Consider the following 27,234-nt stretch of genomic DNA (forward strand, 5'->3'; position numbering starts at 1 on the left):
CAAAGAAGTTTGATTATTAACCCTCAATTATCCAAGGATGTACAACATACAACTCTCCTGTCTGTCCAGTACAGAGGTGGATGGGAACTGGACAGGACCTTAGCCAAAGGTTTCAAGTCAAGATTGATTTCTGTACACCTCCAAAATAGTGCAATCTCTTTTCTCTTCTCTGCCCTGTACCCTGTGGATTTTTTTTTTCAGAAGCCTCAATCTTCTCCTCACACAATGTAGGTTCCCAGAGGCAAAGGGAGGTGCTGTCATCCATCAAAGGTTCACATATTAAAGCAGCACTATTGGTTCTTCATGCATTCTGGTACCAGGAGCCTGCAGACACTGGCCATTGGCCACTGGCCACATCATCTACACAAGTTAGAGAGACCCCAATTCAGCCTCTTCTGATCACAGGGATTCATTCATACTGGAATGTTCAACTGTGAAATTTCTCACCTCACAACTGCTCACAAGTTGTGACTGCTGCTCCCCCATTTGAGTTTGTCCAAATTTAAGCCACATTTACCTATAACCCCTGTGTTCATTGTCCTACATTGGCTGCTGGATAACACCATACATTCTAACCTGTATCTGATGGCGTGAAATGTCCTTCATCATCTTCTCAATCATCCTTCTCGCAGTCTTTGACACAGTGGATGACATCAGTCAATTCAAATTCCAATTCCTCCCTCCACCCTGACCCTGGTAGGTGGGACTGCACTCGGCTGGCTCCATTCTTATGTCATTGCAGTCAAAGAACCATTTGTAATGACTTCTCTTCCTGTTCTTGCTCAGCACCGACATCCTCCCCAACTGAAAATGCAGCAGCATTTTCCACATGAATGCTGGTGACACCAAAATCCATTTCATCACCATCTCCCTTCATTCATTCTCTCTGACTGAGCACATTACTTCTGACTTCTTCTAGTAGGATAAGCAGCAACTGCCTCTAGTTAAATGGGGAAGACCAAAGCCTCTATCTTTAGTCCCTAGTACAAACTACATTCCTGAGCTAGCAATCCTATAATTCTTCCTAGCAATTAGGGTGAACAGACTGATCTTGATCTTGGAGTCAGTTTTGATTCCAAGGAAAACTCCTGACCACACTCCCATGCTAAGATCATCTACTTCCACTTCTATAATATTGTCCTGTCTCAGCTCAGTGGTGAAACCCTCATCCCTGGTTTTGTTACCTCTAGGTTTAATTAATCCAAAAGATTCATGATCACCATCTTCCACTCCCCATAAACCCACAACCATCCAAAGCTCTGCTGCCTGTTCACTGCCTGAATGCTAACTCTGTGCTTTAGTGTCCTGCACAGACTCCTTCCCTGACAACACTTCCTGAACGTTAACATTTCGACCATTGTTTACAAATGCCTCCACGGTTTTGCCCCTCCCAACCTCTGTAACCTCCTCCAGCCCAACAAACATCTGAGATATCCACACTCCTCCCAATTTTAGCATTAATAAATGTTACTATTTTAAATAAATGTGCCCTTTGTTGCCTAGCCCCCAATTTCGGAAACTTCCTTTTGAAACTCAGAAACGTTACATGTCAGAAAGGTCTTTGTTTATTTTGTGGCTGAATAAACCAGCCGCCCATCCTAATCTCATTTCCCAGCATCTGGTCTGTGATCTTCTAAGTTAAATTGCTTCACACGCAGAGCCAGGATCCTTATAAATGAGTTGAAGGTTCCCACCAACTAAACCCCTCTACCTCTCCCTTTTAAGATGCCCTGTGGAATCTAGTTCTTTGACAAATTTTCAGTCACCTGCCCCAACTGTATCATAATGTGGTTCATTATCAAATTTTGTCTGATGATGTGTTATGCAGCTAGGGATATTTACTATAATAAGGTTGCTGCTGGCATTGCCCTTTTCCACTCATGTGGGCATTGGAACCTATTGTAGTAATCTATCCTGAGAAAGACCAGCACAGGTCAATTTGGAATCTTGCTGGGTGTTCTGGGTCAGTCCCACTCTGGGAAGTTACAGATGTTTGCTGAAACTTCAAGAACCATAGAATTATAATGTAGAATTCAAGAACTCTATAGCTGAGCTCAGTGCTGAGTAAAGTCTACATACAAGAAAAGCCTCCAAAAACAAAAAAGTAATTTGAGCACAGGTTACATTACAAAACTCAGGAACAGGACTGCAGGCTTGCTGGCTGGACGCCCGAGTGTCAGGATCTTCTGTAGCATTATTATTAACTACTTGATACCCTCAGCAATATCGTTCATTCTAATTGATTTTAGCAAGACTGGCCTGATCAATGTCCATCAGTGTCTCAACCTCACAGTTCCAACTCTGGGGACAAACTAGCTTGACATGGTTATAACACTATAGCTAATATTTAAAATATTGGTCTGAGCCCCAAAACACTGGCAGGTGATGAGCAAACACTGACATAGAATCTGAAACTACATCAACACTGCTGGGAATGGAAACTCTGCTGCGTCTTAACCAAACATTAGTGGCAGAATTTCAACAGGAATTACCAATACTCATGGCAAAATCTTGCCTTTACAGAACATCTTTAACATGATAAAAATGTCTCTAGACATTGTGCAGAAGCAACATCAGACAAAATATGGCACAGAGTCACACAAGGAGATCTTAGAAGTGAACGAATCCTTGTTCATAGGTGGAACAGCTTGAAGGAGAAAAGAGGTATTTACATGAAGAAAGCTTTAAGGAGGAAATTCCAGACATTATGTCCAAGACAGCTGAACCATAATGAGAGAGCAAAACAAAAGGGAATGCATTCGAGCCCAGATGGATGCAGGGATGCAGAGGGCTGTAAAACTCAGGGATTAGAGAGCAAAATGAAAAAATATGAATGAGGAGCAAGAGTTTTAAAAACAAGACAACGCTTGAGTGGAAGTATGTCTCAAGGTTCAGTATGATGGGCAAACATGACTCCATGCAACCTCAGACAGAGTTTTCAATGGGGAGGAAAAACACTTGAAAGGGATTACATAGCAAAATATAAAATGTTGCAAAATGAGTAATGATGGATTAAATTTGAGGCCTGGACCATTTCATAGCTATCAATCCCCATAAGTAGTGAAAATACTCTTTACAACTATTTCTGGGCACACTGCATTTTGTCAGAATTTTGAGCGCACTCCAGACATGTACTTTCCTTTTTTATGAGCTGAAAGCTCCCACAATTACTTGTACCAATTGCAGGTCATTCGAGTTGGGATATTAGCTGCGAAGCATCTCAGAAGTTAAGAGGTCTCATCTGTGCTTCCTTCTACATATAAAACACATCTTTTATAGTCTTGCTTATCAATACAACAGTAGCACTGGTGCCCTAGGTTGTGCTCAAACCTGAGCCATCACATCTCTCTTAGTAGCATGAGTTAAACATACACAGAGATATCAAGTTGAGTTTACGCACTTAGCTGCAACTTTGACATAAATGAAATAAAACTTTCAAGATTATGAAGGGCATTTTAGAGAGCTGGCTCAAGTGAAAAAAACAAGTTGAAAATTAGGAATACAGCATGTTGTCAAAAGGAACTATTTTAAAATACATAAAAAGGGTAAAAGCTATCAGGTAAAGTCACTGGAACACATGGAGAAGGACCATTAGCCACCCTGCCTGAATGAATGCAGCTCCAACAGTATCTAGGAAAAAAATAGTCCATTTATCCATACCAATTACCACCTTCAGTATTCATTCCCTCCCCACAAGCACAAAGGAGTGTCTATGTGTATCATTGACAAATTGCACTGCAGCAACTCATCTAGGCTCCTTTAACTGCACCTCCTAAACCAGTGACTGCTAACATCTAGAAGAACACAGGCAGCAGACACATAGGAACGTCACCAACTGCAAGCTCCGCTCCAAGCCACTCACCCTCCTGAATTGGAATTGTATCGACTTGTCTTTGTTTATCGCAATGTCAAAACCCTCAAACTCACTCCTTCACAGCATTGTGTGCATAGTTGCCCAACAGAATGCAGCAATTCAATGCTGCAGGTCACCCCCATCCTCCTAAAGGCAATTAGCAATGGGCATCAATGCTAGCCCAGCCAGTGCTGCTCAGAATGTGTGAATGTATAAACTGGCAAAAAAAAAATTGAACTGAAGATAAATAGTCAAATGTGAAAACTGGGACATGGGCATTTCAGAAGAGATGTAATTGAGCAGCAGGTTGCAAAATCCTACTCCACAAAAAAAAAACTTACTGCATTGTTTCTTATTCCTCATATTATTTTACACAGAGCTGGTTCCTGACTCTACAGTTGGAAGGGCGTTTCCAACTATCCTAAGACTGTGATTTGACCACCGGGGTGTCTGTTAATATAATGCTATCAGCTGAATTCATTTTCTGTGGCACATATGTTGTGTCTAATTTTAACTCTGTGTAAGTGAATGAGTTTCAAGCGAGTTCAAATTTTGTCCTGGAATTCAGTAACATTACAGTACCTTTCCATCCAATTGCATTACTCATAAATCACTCCAACTCTCAGATACTTGATGTATCATCCCAAACTCCCCATCATCTAAAACATCCACCTTTAGAAGCTGCATTCTGAGGGACAATGTCAAGCTCAGGGTTAGGTGGGTTTTTACCTGTAGGCTTCTGATCCATTGGTTCTTCCTTGGCTGGGTTGGTCTTAGATTCTCTAGCTAGATTCTGTATCTGATCCTCTTCATGGGTCTTCTCTGTTTCACATGATTCCATTTTACCTTTGGTGTCTTCACTGCAAGTCACTCCAGATTTCCTTGATTTTAGAAAAGCAACCAAACTTGGATCTAGTTAAACAGGAAGTGGAGGGACAAAATGAAGTTAATCACATGCCTGCAGGAGAAAGGACAAGTCACTTGTTTGCTTTTGTAATGAAACAAATGATGGTGTTTTCTGGTGCTTTTACTCTTGACATAATGTCAGTAAGTGGGAGCTGTAGCAGTCACAGTCGGAAACTGCCAAGCATCTTCACAAATGAACTGTGTCAAGATTTAAAATTGAAATAGCACAGTGCACAGCCCAATGAACCAACTACAGATGGCCATGTCCAATACACAATAAACAACAATCAGTACCCAAACATCAACGAGCAATGCTGCAATGAGCAAATAGCATCACGTAATGTCCAATGAATAAATAGTGTTCAAACACAATTCCCACTAATAAACTGCATCAAAATGTAATAGAGCCATAGAGATGTACAGCATGGAAACAGACCCTTCGGTCCAACCCGTCATGCCGACCAGATATCCCAACCCAATCTAGTCCCACCTGCCAGCACCAAACACATATTCCTCCAAACCCTTCCTATTCATATACCTATCCAAATGCCTCTTAAATGTTACAATTGTACCAGCCTCCACCACATCCTCTGGCAGCTCATTTCATACACGTACCACCCTCTGTGTGAAAGAGTTGCCCCTTAGGTCTCTTTTATATCTTTCCCCTCTCACCCTAAACCTATGCCCTCTAGTTCTGGACTCCCCGACCCCAGGGAAAAGACTTTGTCTATTTATCCTATCCATGCCCCTCATCATTTTGTAATCCTCTATAAGGTCACCCCTCAGCATCTGACGCTCCAGGGAAAACAGCCCCAGCCTGTTCAGCCTCTCCCTATAGCTCAGATCCTCCAACCCTGGCAACATCCTCGTAAATCTTTTCTGAACCCTTTCAAGTTTCACAACATCTTTCTGATAGGAAGGAGACCAGAACTGCACACAATATTCCAACAGTGACCTAACCAATGTCCTGTATAGCCGCAACATGACCTCCCAACTCCTGTACTCAATACTCTGACCAATAAAGGAAAGCATACCAAACGCCTTCTTCACTATCCTATCTACCTGCAACTCCACTTTCAAGGAGCTATGAACCTGCACTCCAAGGTCTCTTTGTTCAGCAACACTCCCTAGGGCCTTACCATTAAGTGTATAAGTCCTGCTAAGATTTGCTTTCCCAAAATGCAGCACTTCGCATTTATCTGAATTAAACTTCATCTGCCACTTCTCAGCCCATTGGCCCATCTGGTCCAGATCCTGTTGTAATCTGAGGTAACCCTCTTCACTGTCCACTACACCTCCAATTTTGGTGTCATCTGCAAACTTACTAACTGTACCTCTTATGCTCGCATCCAAATCATTTATGTAATACTCAATGACATATACTGGTGCAATTTGTTCACTGATGGCCAATGTGATATACCTAGTGAATAAATAACCTCATCACAAAATCTAATGTCCAATGAAGCTGAAACATATGATAATCAATTAATAAATCTCAACAAGTTATAAACTAATGAAAAATTGTTCTTCTCTCATTACTTTTTAAAAACTATCACTGCCACATGTAATTCCAATCCAATAAACAAGTAACAACATCAGTGTCGCCAGTGTTATACATACAGCTCTCTGAAAGGATTAACCAGCAATAAGGGAACACTGCAGCCTTCTGAACCCAATAGTGAGTTCAACAGTTTCACAGCTTGAGCATCTTCTCCCATTTTCCTATCCAACCCAACAGTTACCAACCCATAATAGAGTCATAGAGATGTACAGCACAGAAACAGACCCTTCAGTCCAACCCGTCCATGCCGACCAGATATGCTAACCTAATCTACTCCCATTTGCCAGCACTTGGCCCATATCCCTCTAAACCCTTCCTCTTCATATACCCGTCCAGATGCCTTTTAAATGCTGTCATTGCAACAGCCTCTACCACTTCCTCTGGCAGCTCATTCCATACACGTACCATGCTCTGTGTGAAAAAGTTGCCCTTTAGGTACCTTTTAAATCTTTCCCCTCTCACACTAAATCTATGCCTTCTAGTTCTGGACTCCCATACCCCAGGGAAAAGACCTTGTCTATTTATCCTATTCATGCCCCTCATGATTTTATAAACCTCTATAAGGTCACCTCCTAGCCTCCGACACTCCAGGGAAACAGCCCCAGCCTATTCAACCTCTTCCTACAGGTCAAACCCTCCAACCCCGGCAACATCCTTGCCAATCTTTTCTGAACTCTTTCAAATTTCACAACATCCTTCCAATATGAAGACGACCAGAAATGTACACAATATTCCAGAAGTTCTAACCAATGTCCTGTACAGCTGCAACATGACCTCCCAACTCCTATACTCAATGCCCTAACCAATAAAGGAGAGCATACTAAAAGTCTTCTTCACTATCCTACCTACCTGCAACTCTACTTTCAAGGAACTATGAACCTGCATTCCAAGCTCGCTTTGCTCAACAACACTCCCCAGGACTTATACACTTAAAAGTAAGTCCTGCTTTGATTTGTTTTGACAAATGCAGCACCTTGCATTTATCTAAATTAAACTCCATCTGCCACTCCTCAGCCATTGGCCCATCTGATCAAGACACCTTGTACTCTGAGGTAACCTTGTTCGCTGTCCACGACACCTCCAATTTTGGTGTCATCTGCAAACTTACTAATTACACCTCTTATGTTCACATCCAAATCACTTATATAGATGATGAAAAACAGAGGCAGCTATTCATTCCTCTGTCTGCACAACTCTCTCTCTCTCTCTCTGGCGTCCATCTCACCCCTACTACCCCCAACCCCATCTTCAGGAATATATAGCAATGTTTTTCTCGCCAGAGAAAGGTCACTGGATCAAAACTAACTTTGCTTTCTCTCCACAGATGCTGCCATACCTGCCAACTTTCTCCAGCAATTTCTGTTTTCGTTTATTTTGAAGTGACCTGTTCAGAGATGTTATTATACACCTCTGAAGCAGTGGGACTATGTGTGCCCTTCTTTATTTTGTATATCCAATCACATCCCTCTCAATCTCCTCTGCACCAAGGAAAACAACCGCAGTCTGTCCAATCTCTCTTCAAAAGTGAAACTCTCCAGTCCAGGCAACATCCTGGTGAATCTCATTTGAACCCTCTCAAGCACTATCACATCCTTCCTATAATGTGGATTGCCCTTGCAACGGTGGTGACAGGCTACCTTGTTGAACCACAGCAGTCCTCAGTAAAGACATACACATTGCTGCTGCAGAAAGAGTTCCAGGATTTTAATCCAACAACAGCAAGGGAACAACAACATAGTTCCAAGTCAGGAAAGTGAATGGCTTGGAGAGGATGCAGTGGATGTCCCCATGTATCTGCTGTCTTCGTCCTTCTTAATCGTAAAGGTCACTAATTTAGAAGGAGTCAAAGGAGCCTTGGTGATTTATTACAGAGCATCTTGCAGATGGTACACACTGCTGCCACTGTATGCCAGTGGTGAAGGGAGCAACTGCTCAAGCTAGTGGATGAAGTAACGATCAAGTGGATTGTTTGTCCAGGATGGTGGCAAGCTTTTCATGTGCTTTTGAAGCTGCACTCATCCAAGCAAGTAGGAAGTATCCATCACACTCCTGACTTTAGCCTTGTAGATGGGGAACAGGGTTTAGGGAGTCAGGAGGGGAGGTCCACATCACTAAATCCCACCCTCTGACCTGGCCATTGTATTCATGCAGTAACTTTGCGAGCATATAGGATTTACATATATCATTGTTCAGTGCCTTTCATACATGACAAGGTATCACCATCAAAAAGCCCCACGTTTGACTTCTTTCGTGCTTAGTTAGTTGGTTAATATCAGACAAGGTAGTAGTAGAACAAAACAGAACTTAGGGCAAGAGATGGAAATATTGACTTACATTAATATAATGCTTTTCATTATCTCAGGATACCTCAAAGTATTTTATAGCCAATTAAGTGCATTTTACGTAAAATCACTGTTGTAATTTAGGAAACACAACAGATAGTGCATGCAAAGCAAGCTCTTAATGACTGGACAATTGGTTCAGGCATAAATATGGGCCAGAATTCACTAAACTTAGTTTGTGAGTTGCAGCAGCAGGCAGTTTGGCCTTTGCATTTGGCTAAAGGAGGTATGAGATAAAGGCAGTAGCAAAAGACGTCTGTTTTTGACTGTCATTCGATGATCCATACCAGATAGTAGGGAAAATGACACCCTTCACAGGGGAATACTAAGACAGTGAAATTGTTGGACACTCAGCACTTATCGATTCCATGCCTTGAGGAGGAGAGGAGAAAGCTGGAGAAAGAAATTGGAATGAAGAAAGCCAAGTTTTAGTGGTTTATTGCAGTGATACAATTACTCACCTAAGCGAGCCAGCAAATTACTGCGTTCCTCCTCAATCTCCTCTTTCGACATGGCCCGCAGTCTGGTGACATTCTCCTCATGAATCCTTTGTAATTCTTGAGGGCTTAATTCCCTACCCAGTCTCTCTCCAGATCCACTATCTGCAACCAGTTAAAGATGAAATATCATAATCCATACAAAAACAAACTCTCTCAATGAGGCTCTAACAAACTTCACAATCAGTTTCAGAAGTACTCCATTCAGCCCCACGTGTCTGTTCTGCCATTCCATGAGATCATGACCAAACTGTACCTTGACTTAACGGAAATGTTCAGCAGGTGTACCTGCACACTTCCAATTTAAACTGGGCCCACTGTGATCAACCAGGGCCATATAGCTCTCTCACTCTGTCTCTGTTAATTCTGTTCATCATATTGCTGAAGCAGTCATATTGGTGAGTTGCCCAGTCTAAGATATAGGGCTTTCACAGAACAGACTGACAGCAACAGCAGGGACAGAGGTTTCAATCTCAGGAGCAGTCTAAGCACCCCTGCCATCCCATGAGAGGATTCAGAGCTGAGAATGGCCCAGACTCACTTGCTTTTCCTACTTAATTCCTCAACATGTCTACAATAATAAGGGCTTTTCCCGCAAATTCACCTGATGATTGCTCCTTTTCCGACATCTCTATAACTCGAGTTGGAGCTGATCTTTGCTCCTGTGGGATCCCAGTCAGGGTGCTGACCCCACTCACAGAAGGCACTACACGAGTCGCTTCGGATGCCTTCTTTGCAGCAAGTTTCTGGGCAAAGATACTTTTCTTTCCTGAAATTGGCTTCACCTGTTACAAAATAAAAAGACAAACACACAACAAGCATGTCAGGTATTTGTGCAATACAGACAATTAATCAAGATTCCCCATGGGAGACTGATTAGCAAGGTTAGATCTCATGGAATACAGGGAGAACTAGCCATTTGGATACAGAACTGGCTCAAAGGTAGAAGACAGAGGGTGGTGGTAGTGGTGGAGGAGGATTGTTTTTCAGACTGGAGGCCTGTGACCAGTGGAGTACCACAAGGATCGGTGCTGGGCCCTCTACTTTTTGTCATTTATATAAATGATTTGAATGCGAGCATAAGAGGTACAGTTAGTAAGTTTGCAGATGACATCAAAATTGGAGGCGTAGTGAACAGCGAAGGAGGTTACCTCAGATTGCAACAGGATCTGGACCAGATGGGCCAATAGGCTGAGAAGTGGCAGATGGAGTTTAATCCAGATAAATGCGAGGTGCTGCATTTTGGAAAAGCAAATCAGAGCAGGACTTATACACTTAATGGTAAGGTCCTAGGGAGTGTTGTTGAACAAAGAGACCTTGGAATTCAGGTTCATAGCTCCTTGAAAGTGGAGTTGCAGGTAGATAGGATAGTGAAGGCGGCATTTGATATGCTTTCCTTTATTGGTCAGATTATTGAGTACAGGAGTTGGGAGGTCATGTTGCGGCTATACAGGACATTGGTTAGGTCATTGTTGGAATATTGTGTGCAATTCTGGTCTCCTTCCTATCAGAAAGATGTTGTGAAACTTGAAAGGGTTCAGAAAAGATTTACAAGGATGTTTACAGGGTTGGAGGATCTGAGCTACAGGAAGAGGCTGAACAGGCTGGAGCTGTTTTCCCTGGAGCGTCGGAGGCTGAGGGGTGACCTTATAGAGGTTTACAAAATGATGAGGGGCATGGATAGGATAAATAGACAAAGTCTTTTCCCTGGGGTCAGGGAGTCCAGAACTAGAGGGCATAGGTTTAGGGTGAGAGGGGAAAGATATAAAAGAGACCTAAGGGGCAACACTTTCACACAGAGGGTGGTATGTGTATGGAATGAGCTGCCAGAGGATGTGGTGGAGGCTGGTACAATTGTAACATTTAAGAGGCATTTGGATGGGTATATGAATAGGAAGGGTTTGGAGGGATATGGGCCAAGCGCTGGCAGGTGGGACTAGATTGGGTTGGTATATCTGGTCGGCATGGACGAGTTGGACCGAAGGGTCTGTTTCCATGCTGTACATCTCTATGACTCTATGACTGCAGAATGTTCGCAGTGAGAAGGGCCATTGGATTAATCTGATTTATTCATCTCAGTTGGCCTTAAATTCTAATTAGCTTTTAAATAATTCTAGGGTGCCACATCCACCTGGGATCCCATTCCTGTTCAACTGTGAACCGGAGCAAGAACTTTGATATACTAGTCTTGTTCCAACCTACATCCGACCAGGGACACCAGCAGTCACAATCTCAAGTCGTGTTGATTTTCCCCTACCTAACCAACAGATTCCAAATATTGACATAAGAGGTATCGGGCAAGAGATGCCAGCAACGTATCTATTGATCCTCCACTAGATGTTGCAAAAGTAGAATGAGCTTCTAAAAAGCTACACAAATTGTTTTCCAGTTGCATGTCCAGACAGGAAGATTCAGATGTCCCAAAGCAGCTGAGTCTTTTTATTGAAGTGTGGTCACTGTTGTAAGAAATACAGCCAATAATCAGTACACAGCAAGATCCCACAAACAATATTGTAATAATCTGCATTTTTTTTGATTAAGATTTTGTTTGAGGGATAGACATTGGTCAGGACACTGTGAGGACTTGCATGTTGCCTGCAATATAATACAATTGGATTTTTAACCATTTGGGAGGGTAGAAGGGAGTTTTAGTTTAATTCCTCAATAAAACACAGCATTTATACAATCATACAGCGCAGAAGCAGACCCTTCAGGACAACAAGTCCATGGCAAACATAATTTCAAACTAAACTAATCTCATCTGCCTGTGCTGGCCCATATCCCTGATAATTTTTTTAAAAACTCTATAAGGTCACCCCTCAACCTCCGGTGAAAAGTTCCAGCCTATCCAGCCTCTCCTTATATCTCAAACCTTCCATTCTGTCAAAATCCTGGTAAATCTTTTTCTGAACCCTGTCCAGCTTGATAATATCCTTTCTATAACAGGGTGATCAGAACTGGACACGGTACTCCGGAAGAAACCTCAATGTCGTGTACAACCTCAACACGACTTCCCAACTACTATACTCCATTCTGACAATGCAGTTCTTTAAGTTGAGAGCGTGTTGCTGGAAAAGCACAGCAGGTCAGGCCACAATCCTGAAGAAGGGCTCCGGCCCAAAACGCCGATTTTCCTGCTCCTCAGATGCTGCCTGACCTGCTGTGCTTTTCCAGCAACACAGTCTCAACTCTGATCTCCAGCATCTGCAGACCTCACTGTCTCCCTGCGGTTATTAAGCTGCCAGCAGTTAAACTGAAACTAGTTGGCCACTGAACGTCCATATAGCTTGTTCATCATGTTGACCACCAGTGACACTGACTGTTCTGTGTCAATCTCAGATAGAATGACAGTTAAACACAGATGTTGCTCATCTCAGTGGAACATGCTGAAATTTTGGAGCCTCGGGACTTCAGAGTTTCATATTATCTGCAAATTTTGAAATAGTGCCCTGTATACCAAGGTCTAGGTAATTAATACATATCAAGAAGAGAAGGAATCCTAACATCAATCTCTGGAGAGCTCCAGTATAATGGTCCATAAAACAACCGCTCACCATTGCTCTATCCCCTGTTACTCAGGCAATTTGGTATCCATGATGTTACTGTCCTTTTAAGCTGAATTTTACTCACAGGTCTCTTGTATGGCACTTCATCAAATCTCTTGTGGAAGTCCATCTCCACCAAATCAACCCCATTACCTTCAACCTTCTGTTACCTCATCAGATATCTCAGCCAAGTTAATTAAACTTCATTTGCCCTGTACAAAGCTGTGCCCTATTTCCTCAAATGATTTGTTAAGTTTGTCCCAAATTATTGTTTCAAAACAACACTGCTGAAACCGGTCATTCAATGTACATTCACCAAACCCCATCAGCAAAACCTTGTGTTTTTTTCTGTGTACTTATCAAGCTGAGATGCTAGCCACTCCGATGCAACTCACTTCAAACGCCCTGTGCAGTCGAAAATTCCACGTTCTAACTACAATTAACTTAATTTTTCCCTGTTATAGAGCACTTCGCTTTCACATGTGAAGTTAATAGGGTCTGTAATCTCAATAAACATTGCAAAATTCATTTTGATGCCATTTTCTGTAACCCGTCCCTGTGACTGTCCCTACCTCCTGACTTACAGCCTCTACCAATGCCTGACTCCAGTGACTTGCGGCCTCTCCCTGATCTGGTGCAATGCTGGAGGTCTAATTGTGAAAAGGACTCTGGAAATAAGCGGTGCCAGTGAGGGACAGCAGCAACAGCTGTATCAATGTGCTTCCATATTGTGCCAAGTGGGAGGGTGGTTAGCACTGCTGCCTCACAGCGCCAGAGACCCGGGTTCATTTCCCGCCTCAGGCAACTGTCTGTGTGGAGTTTGCACATTCTCCCTGTGTCTGTGTGGGATTCCACCGGGTGCTCCGGTTTCCTCCCACAGTCCAAAAATGTGCAGGTTAGGTGAATGGGCCATGCTAAATTGCCCATAGTGTTAGGTAAAGGGGTAAATGTAGAGGAATGGGTCTGGGTGGGTTGCTCTTCGGAGGGTCGGTGTGGACTTGTTGGGCCGAAGGACCTGTTTCCACACTGTAAGTAATCTAAAAAGATACACATGAACAATTTACAAATGCAATTTTCTCAACTGTGTGTGATGTAATAGTTGTCGCATAGTAAACATAGAGATGGACAATACAAACAAAGCCAAAACAGCAGGGTTCTGACCACATCCAGTGATCACTGCTGGAAACAGTGTGTGGGGATCAGGATCAGTCAAACCCTGTTACTCGCAGGGTGACAGGAGAATTTGGGGCTGGGCCAATGGATTCAGTAGTGGGAAATGCCTATTAGGGGTGCAATCGACAAACTCAAATCTAGCCCTGATGCCTACCCCCAGGGAGCGGCATTAGAATGTAATTTTCTTAATATGGAGGGCAATTCCCATGATTAATTCTTAATATTAGACATCCTAGCCTAACAAAAATCACCAGAACCAAATGAAAATGTTTTCTGCTTCAGTTTGGTTAAGATCATCTCTTGGAGATCAGGTATGTGAAAGCTCAGGGGGTAACTGAACTTTAAGTCGAACACTGCATTTTTGTTTTACATTTTAAAATGTATTTTATTTTCATAGCTATTTAATTTAGAAATGTAAGAATTTAGCAATGTTATGTATTTCAATTTAAAAGAGATAATGTTTTAATTTTGTTTTGGAAAGGTCCTGCAGAATCTAGTTTAACATTGATTCCAATAGAAACTCATGACCCACTTTAAGTCCTTTCACTTATAAGTGGCAATTCTCAGAAACAAAACCATAACTTTGACAGAGGAGTACTTATAGACCCCAAACAAAGGGGCTCTTTTTACTTTGCCTTCATTCTGTCTTGCAATATGGATGTCACTGGCAAAACCAACATGTGATACTCAATGACATTGTAGGGGCAGCACGGTGGCTCAGTGGTTAGCACTGCTGTCGCACAGCACCAGGGACCCGGGTTCAATTCCGGCTTCAGGCAACTATCTGTGTGGAGTTTGCACATTCTCCCCATGTCTGCATGGGTTTCCTCCGTGTATTCCAGTTTCCTTTCACAATCCAAAAATGTGCAGGTTCGGGTGACTTGGCCATCGGAAATTGTCCTGTTTTGTTCATTAATGTGTAGGTTAGAGGCATTAGTCAGGGTAAATGTCGAGTAATAGGGGAATAGATCTGGGTGGGTTACTCTTCAGATGGTCGGTGTGGACCTTTTGGGCCGAAGGGCCTGTTTCCACACTGTAAGGATTCTATGATTGTATCCCTAAATGTCTTGAATGGAGTGACTTGCTAGGACATTTCAAAGGAAGTTTAGAATCAAACACATTACAGTGGTTCTGGAGTCACATCAAGGCCAGTTCAGGTAGGAATGGCAGAATTGCCTAAAGGACATCCATGAACCAGATGGGGTTTTAACAACAATCGATTATATTTTCATGATTACGTTTTCAATTCCAGATTTACTAATTGAATTTAAGTTTCACCAGCTGCTACAGTGGGATTTAAACCTGTGTTCCACAATACAGCCTACACCTCTGGGTTACTAGTCCATCACATTATGGCACTGTCTCCTCAGTTTTATAAATCTGGTCGTTCCCCCCCACACGTGGAAACAGTTTATCCATGACCACTCTATGCTTTTATAACCTTAAACCTATCCATCAAAATTCCTGGGTTATTTTCTTATCTACACATGCTGTTTAATCTGTCCTGGTGGGGACAATCTCTCAGTTCTGACATCATTCTACTAAATCTTTATGGCACTTTCTCCATGCTTCCATTGCCTTTTTCCTAACACAAAAATCCAAAATACATCTTAAATTCTTTTAGCATCTGCTACAGATGAAAAAAAAAGAGTTATTAAGTCCCTACTTTCACACAAATGAGAAAAACTAATCTATGTAAAAACAAAGCACTACCTCACTCTGTACTTCTGACCGATGAAAGACCTTTGGGAAGGCTAGACCTGTCGATACAGGGAGGGATACTGGAGATGCCCTTGTGTCTCTCTCCTGCAAGAAAAATACACAACAAAGAAATTAGTAAAGTGACAAACTTCACAATCTGTCAAAATCTTCTAAAATGGACTTTCCCTTGTGCGAAGAATCTAGAAGCAGTGAGATTGTTCTTACAACAGAGAAGGTGATCACGAGATTGAACAGAACTGCTGAAAATGAAGAAGGATTTTGGTAAAAAGTAGAAATTATTGCTATCAACAGAAGGTTTTGTAATCAGATATCAGCTGATTCAATTTATACAAATTGTAGAGGTTACAGCACCAAAATGTTTTTATCTACTTTTCAAGTGGCTGAATATATTTCCTCTTCTGGTCTTATAAAATAACTCGTTTGTGAATCTTATGAAAATACAGTGAAGAAAACCCTGAAATTTGGAGATGATGACTGGGAGGTCAAGATCATGTGGGACCAAGCTCCATCAGGAGAAAGGAGAAAAATGAAGGAAATCAAAAGGACAAGCAGCATCTGGTCTGTAGTGGAACAGAGGGACCTTGGAGTTCAGGTGCACGGTTCTCTGAAAATGGAGTCACAGGTAGAAAGGGCAGTGAAGAAGGGTTTCAGCACACTGGCCTTCATCAGTCAGGGCACTGAGTATAGAAGTTGGGAAGTTATGTTACAGTTGTACAGAACGTTGGTGAGGCCACACACCTTGCTATCGGAAGGATATTATTAAACTAGAAAGAGTGCAAAAGAAATTTGCAAGCATGTTGCCGGAACTCAACAGTCTCATTTATAAGGAGTGGTCAGACAAGCTAGGATTTCTTTCTTTAGAGCATAAGAGACTGAGGGGGGACCTTTATCGAAGTGTATAAGATCATGAGAGAGACGGATAGGGTGAATACACTGTCTTTTTCCCAGGGAAATGGGATTAGCGTAGATGGACAATTTTGTTGGCATGGACCAGTTTGTGCTGAAGAGCCTGTGTACGTTCTGTAGGACTCTATGACAAAGTCTTGCTTTTGATGGTTTTCAGGACTTCCCTCAGCACTTTGTTAAATATTTTTCTAGTACTGTTTCTAGTCTAATGTAAAAACCACAGCAGTCAAATTTGAACACAAATTCCCCCAAGTTAGCTTGATAATAACAATCCGATCATCTGTACTGTCGCCATGAGATACTTCACAGAAACAGAAATTACCATAATATGAACAATCCAAACAAATACAGAAGTTCCTTCAGCCATTCAGTTTCAATACTCAAAATCTTATAATTGTCCTGTTCCATGCAATACAGATCTACTGAATGAACCGATTCTATAGGAAAAGCTGTGGGAGAGTGAAGAGCCTCGAAGTGCTCTAAGGTGCTGATCCAAAAATTAAAACTTTGTTCAGCATAACAATGACAAAAATAAAGAAATTGCATTTAAATCACACACTTCACAACCCCAGAATTGCCCAAAATGTATTACAGCCAATGAATTCTTCTTGAATTACAATCAGTTTTAAGATAGAAAATACAGCAACCATGAGCACACACTGCAAGATCCAAAAAACATCAATGTGATAATGACCAGACAATTTGTTTAATAACAATTTGAGTGAGAAATAGTGGCCAATTGACTTGATTCTTAGAACAGAATCATAGAATCTCTACAGTGTGGAAGCAGGCCATTCAGTCCATCGAGTCCGCATCTACCCTCTAAAGAACTGACCCAGACTCATTCCTCACCCCCCAACCTATCAATGTTACCCTGCATTTCCCATGGCTAATCCACCTCGTCCGCACATCGCTGGACACTACGAGTAATTTAGCATGGCCAATCCATCTAACCTGCACAGCCTTGGAATTACTGTTCTTCAAAATCAGGGCCATGCAATCTTAAAAGTTGGATGGACAGCATTTTAGTTTAACGGCTCAAAATGCTAAAAAATAACCTCCTTTGGTGCTACACTGGAGGGCACACCTAGTTTTTGTATTCAAGACTCTGAATTGGGACTGAACACAAAGCCTTCTGTCTCAAAAGGTGACAGTACTAGCAACTAAGCCAAAAGGAACTTGGCCATGCAATGCCCAATGACAGTGGAGGGATCACCAACCTATTGAGTGGTGTCAAAGGTTTATTAACATACTGTGATTGTGTATCTGATGCAGCAACAGAACAACACAGAGAATAAGACATCCAGGCTGTCTGCAACCTTTTCACAAATAAGCACAGGAGCATCAAGATGTGAGCATACCTCGTATTTGTACTAAAACTTACAATGATCTTTGACAGGACGGCAGTGATATGTCGATCCTGTAGATCCATCTGTTCCTCGCTATCATCTCCTTGGAATTTAACATGGCCTGCTTTGGACCTTTTTGGCGGAGCTGGCAGTAATGATGGAGGAAGGTCAGGAAGAGCTAAAACAAAATAGAGAGGCTGTTGGTTTCTGGTCTGTAACTGCAAGGTCCCACAATTAGTAAGGAAGGTCATATTCAGGTCATTATCTTTAGTGAGGATTTGAGTATTGGCTGGAAGGTCAAGGAGAACACCCAACCCCTTCTTCCAACAGCGTTTAATCAATACGAGAGGTGAGACATAATTTAAAATTCGAAAAATTGCACATCCAACAGTGCAGCACTTCCCTCAGTACTGCACTCAAATGTGTGCCGAGATTCCATATTGGTGTTGTCAGAATACCATACCTTTTGAAATGTGGTCATCTTAACATAATACAAAATTCATCCATTTTTGATTTTAAAAAGGCATGAAGTAGTTTTAGAGACAAAAACAGAAATTGCTGGAAAACCTCAGCAGGTCCAGCAGCATCTGTGGAGAGAAATCAGAGTTAACGTTTCGGTCACCAAAACTACTAAGTAGTTTTAGTTGGTGGCAAGCTAGGAACAGTCAAAGAGATGGAGCGATTCATACACAAGAGTAGTATACTAGGCAGATCCAAAAACTAATCAAAAATGCGAATGCAATGCTAACCTTTATAACAAGTGGTTAAGAATACAGAGGTGAACAAGCTCCGCCACAGTCACACCATGTTCTAGTTAGACCACACCTGTAATACTAACATGTGACCATCTCAACAAACTGTTAGAAAAGGAGTCAGTAAATTGCTTCCCAAGAATTTTATCCTTCCACCCATAACACTAATCTTTTTGTGTGTACCTGTAAAGTGCAATTAGTTGGGGCAGTTAGCCTGGAGGTTAGAGTTTAACGAGTAAAGTGATATGTTTACCAGTTTATAGTTGTTTACCTGTCATTATAATTGATTTATTTGTAATGAATAGTAATTTGTGTTAAGCATAGAAAACTGGGCCATGTTTACTAGTTCTCCTTTATCTATCCTACTAGAGTTGTCTTTCATAAAATCTTGCTATTATGTTTCAAACTGACGTCTCAAAAGGTGCCCCGTCAGAAATAGAAAAATTATCAATATGGAGTATGCCGTAAAGGTAAAGTTGCCATGGCCCCAGAAGACCATAAGGCTGCTCTCTCATTCGGGATGGACAACTGGAGACGAGTTTAACCTGAGGTCTCCATGTCTCAGGTAAGGGATGAGGTTGAGAAGGCAGGTCATGGTGACCTCAGATGGTGCGGATATTGAACCCACAGTGTTGGTGTCACCGTAAACAGTACAAAGCACGTAAACAGTGAGGAGAGGTTACTGAATTACTGAAATCACTTCTAATGTACATCTTCCTAAAAATTTAAAGGAGAAATCTGGAAGAAGGGAATAAACAATGTAGAATTACACGGGATAAACTGTACGGGAATAGACTGCTCAGTCCAACATATCCATGCTGATGTTTAGGGGCCAATCTGCCTTACTTCCATCTTCTAAACTTATCATTGTAACTCAATAGTCCCATCTCCTTCACAAGTTTGTCTCATCATAAATGCCTCAATGCCACTTATTTCAACCACCCCCTGTATTAGCAAGTTCCACATTCCCATCACACTGAGGTGAAAGAATTCCCTAAAGGATTTCTAGGTAATTATCTCATATTGATAGTGTCTAGTTATGTTCTTGCCTACAAGTAAGACACTCTCTCTAAACCTTCTTTTAAAACTCTTCATAATAGTAACGATATCTATAATATAATGCATTGTTTAAATCTTCTCTCCACCTTCCCCAATGCCTCTACGTCCTTATAATAATGTCAAAAGGGACATGAGCTGAAGAGACTGATGCTTGGTTTGACTCCTGGGCAGGCATGGGATTCCCAATATTCAGAGATAAAGCACAGGTCTAAGAGATTAAGACTAACAATATTGCAGCAACGGGAAATGCACAGAAATCCTGGAGTGGTTTGCTATGAACAGCAGGTCAAAAAAAAAGAAACAAAACAGAGTGTATCTCTAAGTCAAAACCAGAGCATAATGTTCCAACACAGCATTCTGCTTTAGACAAACTCAATAACAGTTTGACAACCTTGGTCCTCAATTTGTTCAATCTCATCTGATTAGCCTTTAGGTTTTGAAGATTGAGAGGCAACCTGATCAAGGTACTTCAACTGTTAGAAGCAATTTAATAGAGAGAAACCATTTCCTCTGGTTGGAGAACCAAGAACAAGGAAAGGTAACCTTATGAGTTTATGTCATTCAGGGGAAACACACAAAGGGTAGTGGAAATCTGGAATTCTCAACACTCCGCCTGAAGGCTATGGATCAACTGGAGCTTTCAAAGCTGAGATAGATTGTTAGTTGTTAGGCAACAAAATCACAGAATGTGGAGCTGTAACAGGGCAATGAGTTTGATTTGCTAATAGGCTATGTTTTGATTGAGTGGTGTGACAGCTGCGAGGGCTAATTCACCTACCCAATTTGTATTCATTGCTCTTATTATTTCAATTAATAAACAAGTGTCCCAATACTCCAGGTTCCTACAGAAGGGGAGAAAAAAATGGTTTACTTCTTTACATTTCCCACATCACTATATTAGATCCAAGCATCTGATTCGCACAGTAAGGTTAAATTACGAATTCCAATTCAAACCTTCCAATGTGACCGTGTCCCGTGGGCCTGCATTGACTGGACCTCCGTCAGCATTCTGTGATTGCACCTTCCTCTTGTTTACAATCTTGGCAGCTGGAGATGTTCCCGCTGCGAGGAACTGCTGCTGGAACCGAAGGAGATCATCCTCCGATTCTCCAGGCTTCGGCCTACCCAGCATCCTTCTCGGTTTGGGTTGTCCTGTAAATGGGACAGTGGTCCAGTCAGCCTCACTGCATTTGAAGGTACATGTCAGAGATAAGTCATTTCCAACAACACATTTCTAAGCTGCGATTTCACTGAGTAGCAAGTGTCCAACATGGGAAGCCATTAGGCCAATGAGAGTTATTTGAAAGAGCTCTCAATTCATCCCATGCACTACCTTTTTCTCCACAGTACTGCAAACATTTTCTTTTTGAGGACTGATCCAATTCCTTTTTGATAGTTACCATTGAACTTATTTCATCAACCCTTTGAACCCTTGCTGATCAAAACAAGTCACTGCCTAAAGTAAAATTATCATTCTCCTCCTCTGGTTCTTTCAATAACTACCTCTGATTACCAACACTGCCACCACGCGAAACGGTTTCACCGTCTACTCTATCAAACCACTCAATTCCGAATCCCTTCACTAAATCTTACACGAGCCTTCTCTGTGGCAAACAACCCTAGATTCTCAAATCTCTCCACAAAATTGCAGTCACTCAGGCCAATGAATCTACTTTCCACTCTCTCCAAAGCCTAAAATGGACTGCCTAGAATTGGACATACAATACAACAGTTGGGGCCTAACCAGTTATCCAATATCCCATTCTTCCAACCCTTATCACAGAGAACAGTGATCAGCACTTGCTGATTTCCAGCTGCTGACTAGGGTGCCATCCATTGGCAAGTGCAAACCCAGGGTCACTGGCCATTATTTACCCATTAATCCAAGCTGCGAGTAGCAACAGATCTTTCACTGCATGAGTTTCCACTGCCTAACCTTCTCTCGACTCAATCTGCTGTCCACCCAAACCATCAGGGAACGTGGCTTTGACTGCAATCAGGTGAGTGGGAGCAAAGTAAACACTGGTTCATTTACCATCTCACTATTCATCACCTTGGATGCAAAAAGGCCAAAAAAACCCATAAATAACTAGCTCAGTAGAGACCCAAGATCAGAACCAACACCTTCTAAATCTGTGTGGCACAGTAATATTTACCACAAAGCCAGGTATTCTCCTGCTTTTCTTTGAAATAGGATGATGTGAGGGGCCAGGTAGAACCATGGGTTAACATCTGATCTGAGAAATGGTATCTCCAACAGTGTAGCACTTTATCAGTTCCACATTGCAGTGTCAGTCTAGACTCAAACCTCTGCATTGTGACCTTCTTGATTTTGAGGCAAGAGACCTAATGATAAGCCACGACTAATACCTTCTTCTTAACTGTTATAAACTGCTGAATAAAAGACTGGAAGCTGTTCTTTGTTACCATCACCCTGCAATCTTTAAACATAAAATAAGGTCATCTGGGAACTTTGTTTAGAAATCCATGCACTCTGGAACCAATGGTCCATTCCATTGACATTGCAACTGCTCAAAACCCACAACTGAAATCAACATCTGATAAAGAGAGTGGTCGCTCACTGACACATACACACACTCCAGAGTCCAGTATTCAGCCCTGATCCATGTCAGGTCTTCCAGCCTACACTGAGCCCTGAACTGGACAGGAGTCAATCTTTCAGCATGAAAATCAAAAACCCACCTGAAAGGGAGGGATGGGTAGTTACCTGGCTAGTGGGATCGATTTAAAGATACAACATGACTAATCTGTACCAAGAGCAAATGTATATGTTCAATTAAGGATAGAAAGAAGCATCAGCACATTTCAGAGAGAAAACACTTGCTTTGGTCTGACCCATCCCAGACCACTCATTCTGCTATCTTCATGTTAGGTAAGCTCATTTTGGCAGGAAATAAAATTATAAAGTATGAATAAAAGTGGAGCAAGAAATGTCAAGGAGGGAAAAGGCACAACTAGAGGCAGCAGCACACATCAGTGCCTCTCTCTCTCTGTCTCTCTTGTTTCAGCTCTCTGTACTGCTCCTGGCCCATGTATTGCATGTTCCCATTGTGCTTTGCTCCAGTCTCCAAATGCCTACCTCTCCTACAGTTGTGTCCAATGCATAAACGTGATGTCTTGTATGTGGGTGAAGAAACTTAACATACTTTCAGCTTGTGCATACTAGTTTGTTTCTCATTTTCAGCCTACACTGCTGCCTAGTTGTAATGTGAAAGGTCAGCCAAATGTGTTTATCATTTCCTATGACTAACACAGCCTCTCCCATTAACTAGTGCCTCCTTCTGGCAACACATGGGAACTGAGTCCCTCACAACTCCAGTCTGAAATCTTCAGAGAAACTCGACGGAGGTCTGATTCCTAGATGTAGTTTGTAGGTCTGCACGTGGATAGGCCAAGAGGTTCATGACTCAAACCCCAAACTACAGGGAAGTAATTCCGCCGGATGCGGATACCTTGGGAGAGTTGATGCTGAGCTCACAAATGTGGAAAAAACCCATATTAACATCTAGATATGCTGCCTTCTGGCATCTCCTGCAATTAGCTGATGCCAAGCATTAATTCTGAATAAACTAGGGAGATCATGAAGTGTAGCTGAAAATGTGTTGCTGGAAAAGCGCAGGTCAGGCAGCATCCAAGGAACAGGAGAATCGACGTTTCGGGCATAAGCCCTTCTTCAGGCTTATGCCCGAAACGTCGATTCTCCTGTTCCTTGGATGCTGCCTGACCTGCGCTTTTCCAGCAACACATTTTCAGCTCTGATCTCCAGCATCTGCAGTCCTCACTTTCTCCTCGAAGATCATGAAGTGTACCCTGGCATTTTGGGCAGCCTAGGGCTTACACAGATTTTGCTCTGGATGGTGTCCCAGAAAGGACACTCCAGTTTCACTGCACAGCATTAACATGACGCAGTAGTTACAAGAGATAAGCCCAGACTGACATTTTTTAAAAAGGGTGCTTTGGACACTGAAGCAGGATATTGAACCCACAATTGAGGAAATTAGCAAAATTATTGACTCACTTACCACTGGCATAGCTCAAGGTACTGATACCATACCATCCAAACTCATCTAGCAGGAGAAACCAGCACTCCTGCAGCATCTGCACAAACTCCTCTGTCTCTTCTGGGGAGAGGGGGCAATACCACAAGAATTTGCATGCTTCAACAATTGTGACTCTGTAAAAGGACAACCACTGTGATTCCAACAACAATCGAGGTGTCCCCTTTGCTGTGCATCACGGGTGAAGTATTTGTTTATGTTGCCGTTGTCAGAGGTCAGAAGACGTCCAACCCAAATCCCAGTGTTGTATCAGAACTAGAAAATATAGAATTGACATGTTCTCTCCAGTTCAGAGTTGCAAGATGAAACGTCAAGGACAGAGGAGACCAGTGTGCATTTTCACAGTAAGCTCACAAAGGCAATTAACTACATGAGTTAAGGTGGTCGATGTAAGCTATTGCTGAACACTGGGTACCCAGCAATGTGATCTTCTGTGTGCATGACAACATGATGGAAAATGTCATCAAGAAAATAAACTTTAAAGATTCCCAGTGGATTCAAACAGGATTGTGTTCTGGCACTCACACTTCTGACATGGCCTCCTCTTTGCTGCTGTCATATGTCACCAGGTAACTTACAGAGGGTGTATGTATACCAGATTTGACAGAGATTTGTTCAACCTGCCTCACCCAAGATCCAAGACTAAAGTACACCAAGTCTTCAGCAGGGAGTTGCCCCACACTGACTATGCTGCATAAGCATTTCATATTGAGAAACATCCTCAGCAGCAAATATAGGCATCCCTTGCTTTTCAAATGTTCGCTTTACACAATTTCACTTTTACGAAAGAGCTACATTAGTACCTGTTTTCATAAATCCAAAGAGGATTTTCATTTTTACGAAAAACAGCAATACTTTTTCCCATATAAATCATGCACCTTCGCTTTACACCATTTTCGGTTGGTGAAAGGTTTCCTGGGAACATTCTACTTTAGGATAGTGGTGACTACCTGTAAGCAGATACTGTCACACCTGTGAAGGGTTCAGTTAGACCATCAACGTCAGGAAGGCTACTACCACTGTCCAAGACGTTGCTACACTGCTATTGACAGTGCAACACTAAAGCTTTAGTATCAAGATTCCACAATCACCAGCAATCTGTCACCTAATGCTGAAATCAACACACATCACAAAAGCTGCAACTGTTCTGTATGATCTGAATGAGAGTGTGGTATAGCACCTTGAGAACATGAAACTTCAAATCTACTAAACCTATAGCCTTAGTACATTCCTCTATATTTATCAAACGTAGACAACACATACTTGGCAGAGCAAAGGCTGAATAGTTTCCACTTCTGCTGTGTCCGATGTATATGCCGGATCTTTTGGCAGAACAAGGTCGCCAACTCAGAGGTTTTGGAGTATCCTAATTCCTCAAGCATACACTCAGTGGTAAGGCAACAAAGTCAGTGCTGATTCAACCATGCTGGGTCACAACTTCCTGAGTGTCCATACTTCTGCAATAAGGATACCTTGCAAGTGAGATGGCAGATACTGTCAATTGGAGACAATCATTCGCAGCCGTGCCCCCTGGTGGGGGTGACTGTTGAAAGGGCAAAAACACAAAGCTTAGCCAGCCAAGAGAAAACAGAGGCCAACAAATCATGCACTTTCTAAGCACACACTCTCTTCCTCTACAAAGAATGTGGCGGGAATGCCAAAGCCAGAGCGAAGCTCCAGAGAAACACCAGGTAATGTTGAATTTCAAGCACCACTCTAATCCAGAGTAAGTATGGCCCAATCCATCATCCTCCCAGATTTAAAGCTGTCACTTGTGCCCTTGAATTGTTATCAGATTAGTTAAGATTTACCCTGCAACCTTTTACAATCAGTACACACTGTTGTAATTCCACATCTCTGCCTCCCACTCCCCTCACCTTGTATCTCTACACTCCTTACCATATCGCCATTCCCTCATTTCTCTCTCCATCCCTTCTTTCCTTCCTCCTCTGCTCTGCTTTTCTTTCCCACCTCTCCACTCCACTTCTCTCTTTCAATCTTTCTTTCTTTCTGTCTCTCTCGCGCTCTCTCTCCCTTCTCCAAAACTCTTACAGTTTCGCTCCAAGCCTCCACCTGGAACCCACGCCAAGAGCCACTTCCGCCCCGCTTGGCGTCGCACTCATATAATCCCCCGCCCGGTTTCCGCTCCACACCGCGGATAGAGCCTATTCCCAACTGTGCAACGGCAAATCTGTCCCCGCGACTTCCGTCCACCGCGAGCTCGGTCTGATGCAGGCAAATGGGACATCTCTGATCCGCCAAATTGAACACAGGGAATAGATGTGGGAGGGGATTCCTTTCAATTCTCATGACGCAAAATTGGGAAACCCTCCCAAAGACAGAAATAACCTCAACAGCAAGAGGCTATTTATGGAGACAAAAAGAAAGTAGAGGGTTTGAAGGGGTAATTCTCAATTCCTGCATTAGGCTGTGAACAGTACTCCTCGGAATTTTGAGGGTATGTTCCCAGTTCTGGCTTCCTTGGCAAGCCCTCCTCGATTACTGTACTTCAAAAGTACATCTGTGGCAATCAGGCAGCTTTGAGACGTCTAAGTTGTCGCGGTAAAGAGCGACATTATTTCGCTTTGGAAATCTCAGGAAGGTTTGTCCCACGGGAGCCCCTCGGTCCTCCCATCTGCAGCGAGAAGGAGCTCAGCTCAGTCACTTCTTTCCATCACAATGACATCATTCGCGGGCAACGTTTTCCAGAGCAACTCCTGTTTATTGCAAAGTGTATATGATATTATTGCCTGTCAGGAAATTGTACAGACGAGGAGCTTTCCTCGGTTTTCTGCCCAGTATTTATCCCCAAACCAAGTTCACCACTAACAATTTTACTGACAATTTTAATGCTTCTTCGTGCCTCCATGGGTTGTGGGCATCACTAGCATTTGTTGCCCACCCCTTAAACTGACTGCTGGCAAAGTCATTTCAGAAAGCAGTTAAGAGCAGTTCAGAAAGAGACAACCTTATTGCTGTGGGTCTGGAGTCCCAGAATGGGACAGGACAGCAAATTTCCTTTCCTAGAGGACATTAGTGAACTATATAGGCTTTTACAACATAATAGTCTCACTGTCATCAGAACGAAGACTAGTTTTCAATTATTAATTACATTTAAGATGCACAAACTGCACTTTATTCATTCACAGGATCAGGGCATCTCTGGTTAAGCCAGCATTAAGAGTCAACTACATTACTGTGGGACTACAGTCATATGTAGATCAGACTATTTTCCTTACCGAAAGGACAAGAGTGAATCAGATGGGTTTTTCTGACAATTGACAGTGGACACCATTAGACTCTTAACTCTAGATTTTTATTGAATTTAAATTCCACCATTTGCCATGGCAGAATTTGAACCTAGGTCTCAAGAACATTACTGGGTTAACAGATCAGCAATACTACTACCAGGTTGTCACTTCCCCTTACTGGTCGGATTTCAACTCATGTCGCAGAGCAATAATCTGGATCTGACATCCTACTCTACTAA

The 27,234-nt window shown here is 42.4% G+C and overlaps 1 protein-coding gene across 5 annotated transcripts in view; it reads right to left on the reverse strand.

The window, feature by feature from the left end:
* Nucleotides 1-25,860, reverse strand: part of rpap1 (RNA polymerase II associated protein 1) — a 92,881-nt gene extending 67,021 nt beyond the window's left edge. Inside the window, exons 1-7 of one of the 5 annotated variants that reach the window (XM_072569270.1) lie at nt 25,797-25,860; nt 20,620-20,817; nt 17,890-18,032; nt 15,591-15,683; nt 9,764-9,944; nt 9,124-9,264; nt 4,583-4,765 (exon numbers count right to left, since the gene is read on the reverse strand). In XM_072569270.1, the coding sequence (XP_072425371.1) occupies nt 4,583-4,765; nt 9,124-9,264; nt 9,764-9,944; nt 15,591-15,683; nt 17,890-18,032; nt 20,620-20,797 (919 nt within the window). In that variant the 5' untranslated portion in view covers nt 20,798-20,817; nt 25,797-25,860. Of the gene's footprint in view, nt 1-4,582; nt 4,766-9,123; nt 9,265-9,763; nt 9,945-15,590; nt 15,684-17,889; nt 18,033-20,619; nt 20,818-21,821; nt 21,945-24,547; nt 24,965-25,007; nt 25,617-25,643; nt 25,770-25,796 lie in introns of those variants that run through there. The other 4 variants (XM_072569269.1, XM_072569271.1, XM_072569268.1 and 1 more) reach the window with 4 other exon arrangements.
* Between the last annotated feature and the right edge of the window lie 1,374 nt (nt 25,861-27,234).

This window comes from Chiloscyllium punctatum, chromosome 4 (genome assembly GCF_047496795.1).
Source record: "Chiloscyllium punctatum isolate Juve2018m chromosome 4, sChiPun1.3, whole genome shotgun sequence".
NCBI classification, from domain to species: Eukaryota; Metazoa; Chordata; class Chondrichthyes; order Orectolobiformes; family Hemiscylliidae; genus Chiloscyllium; species Chiloscyllium punctatum.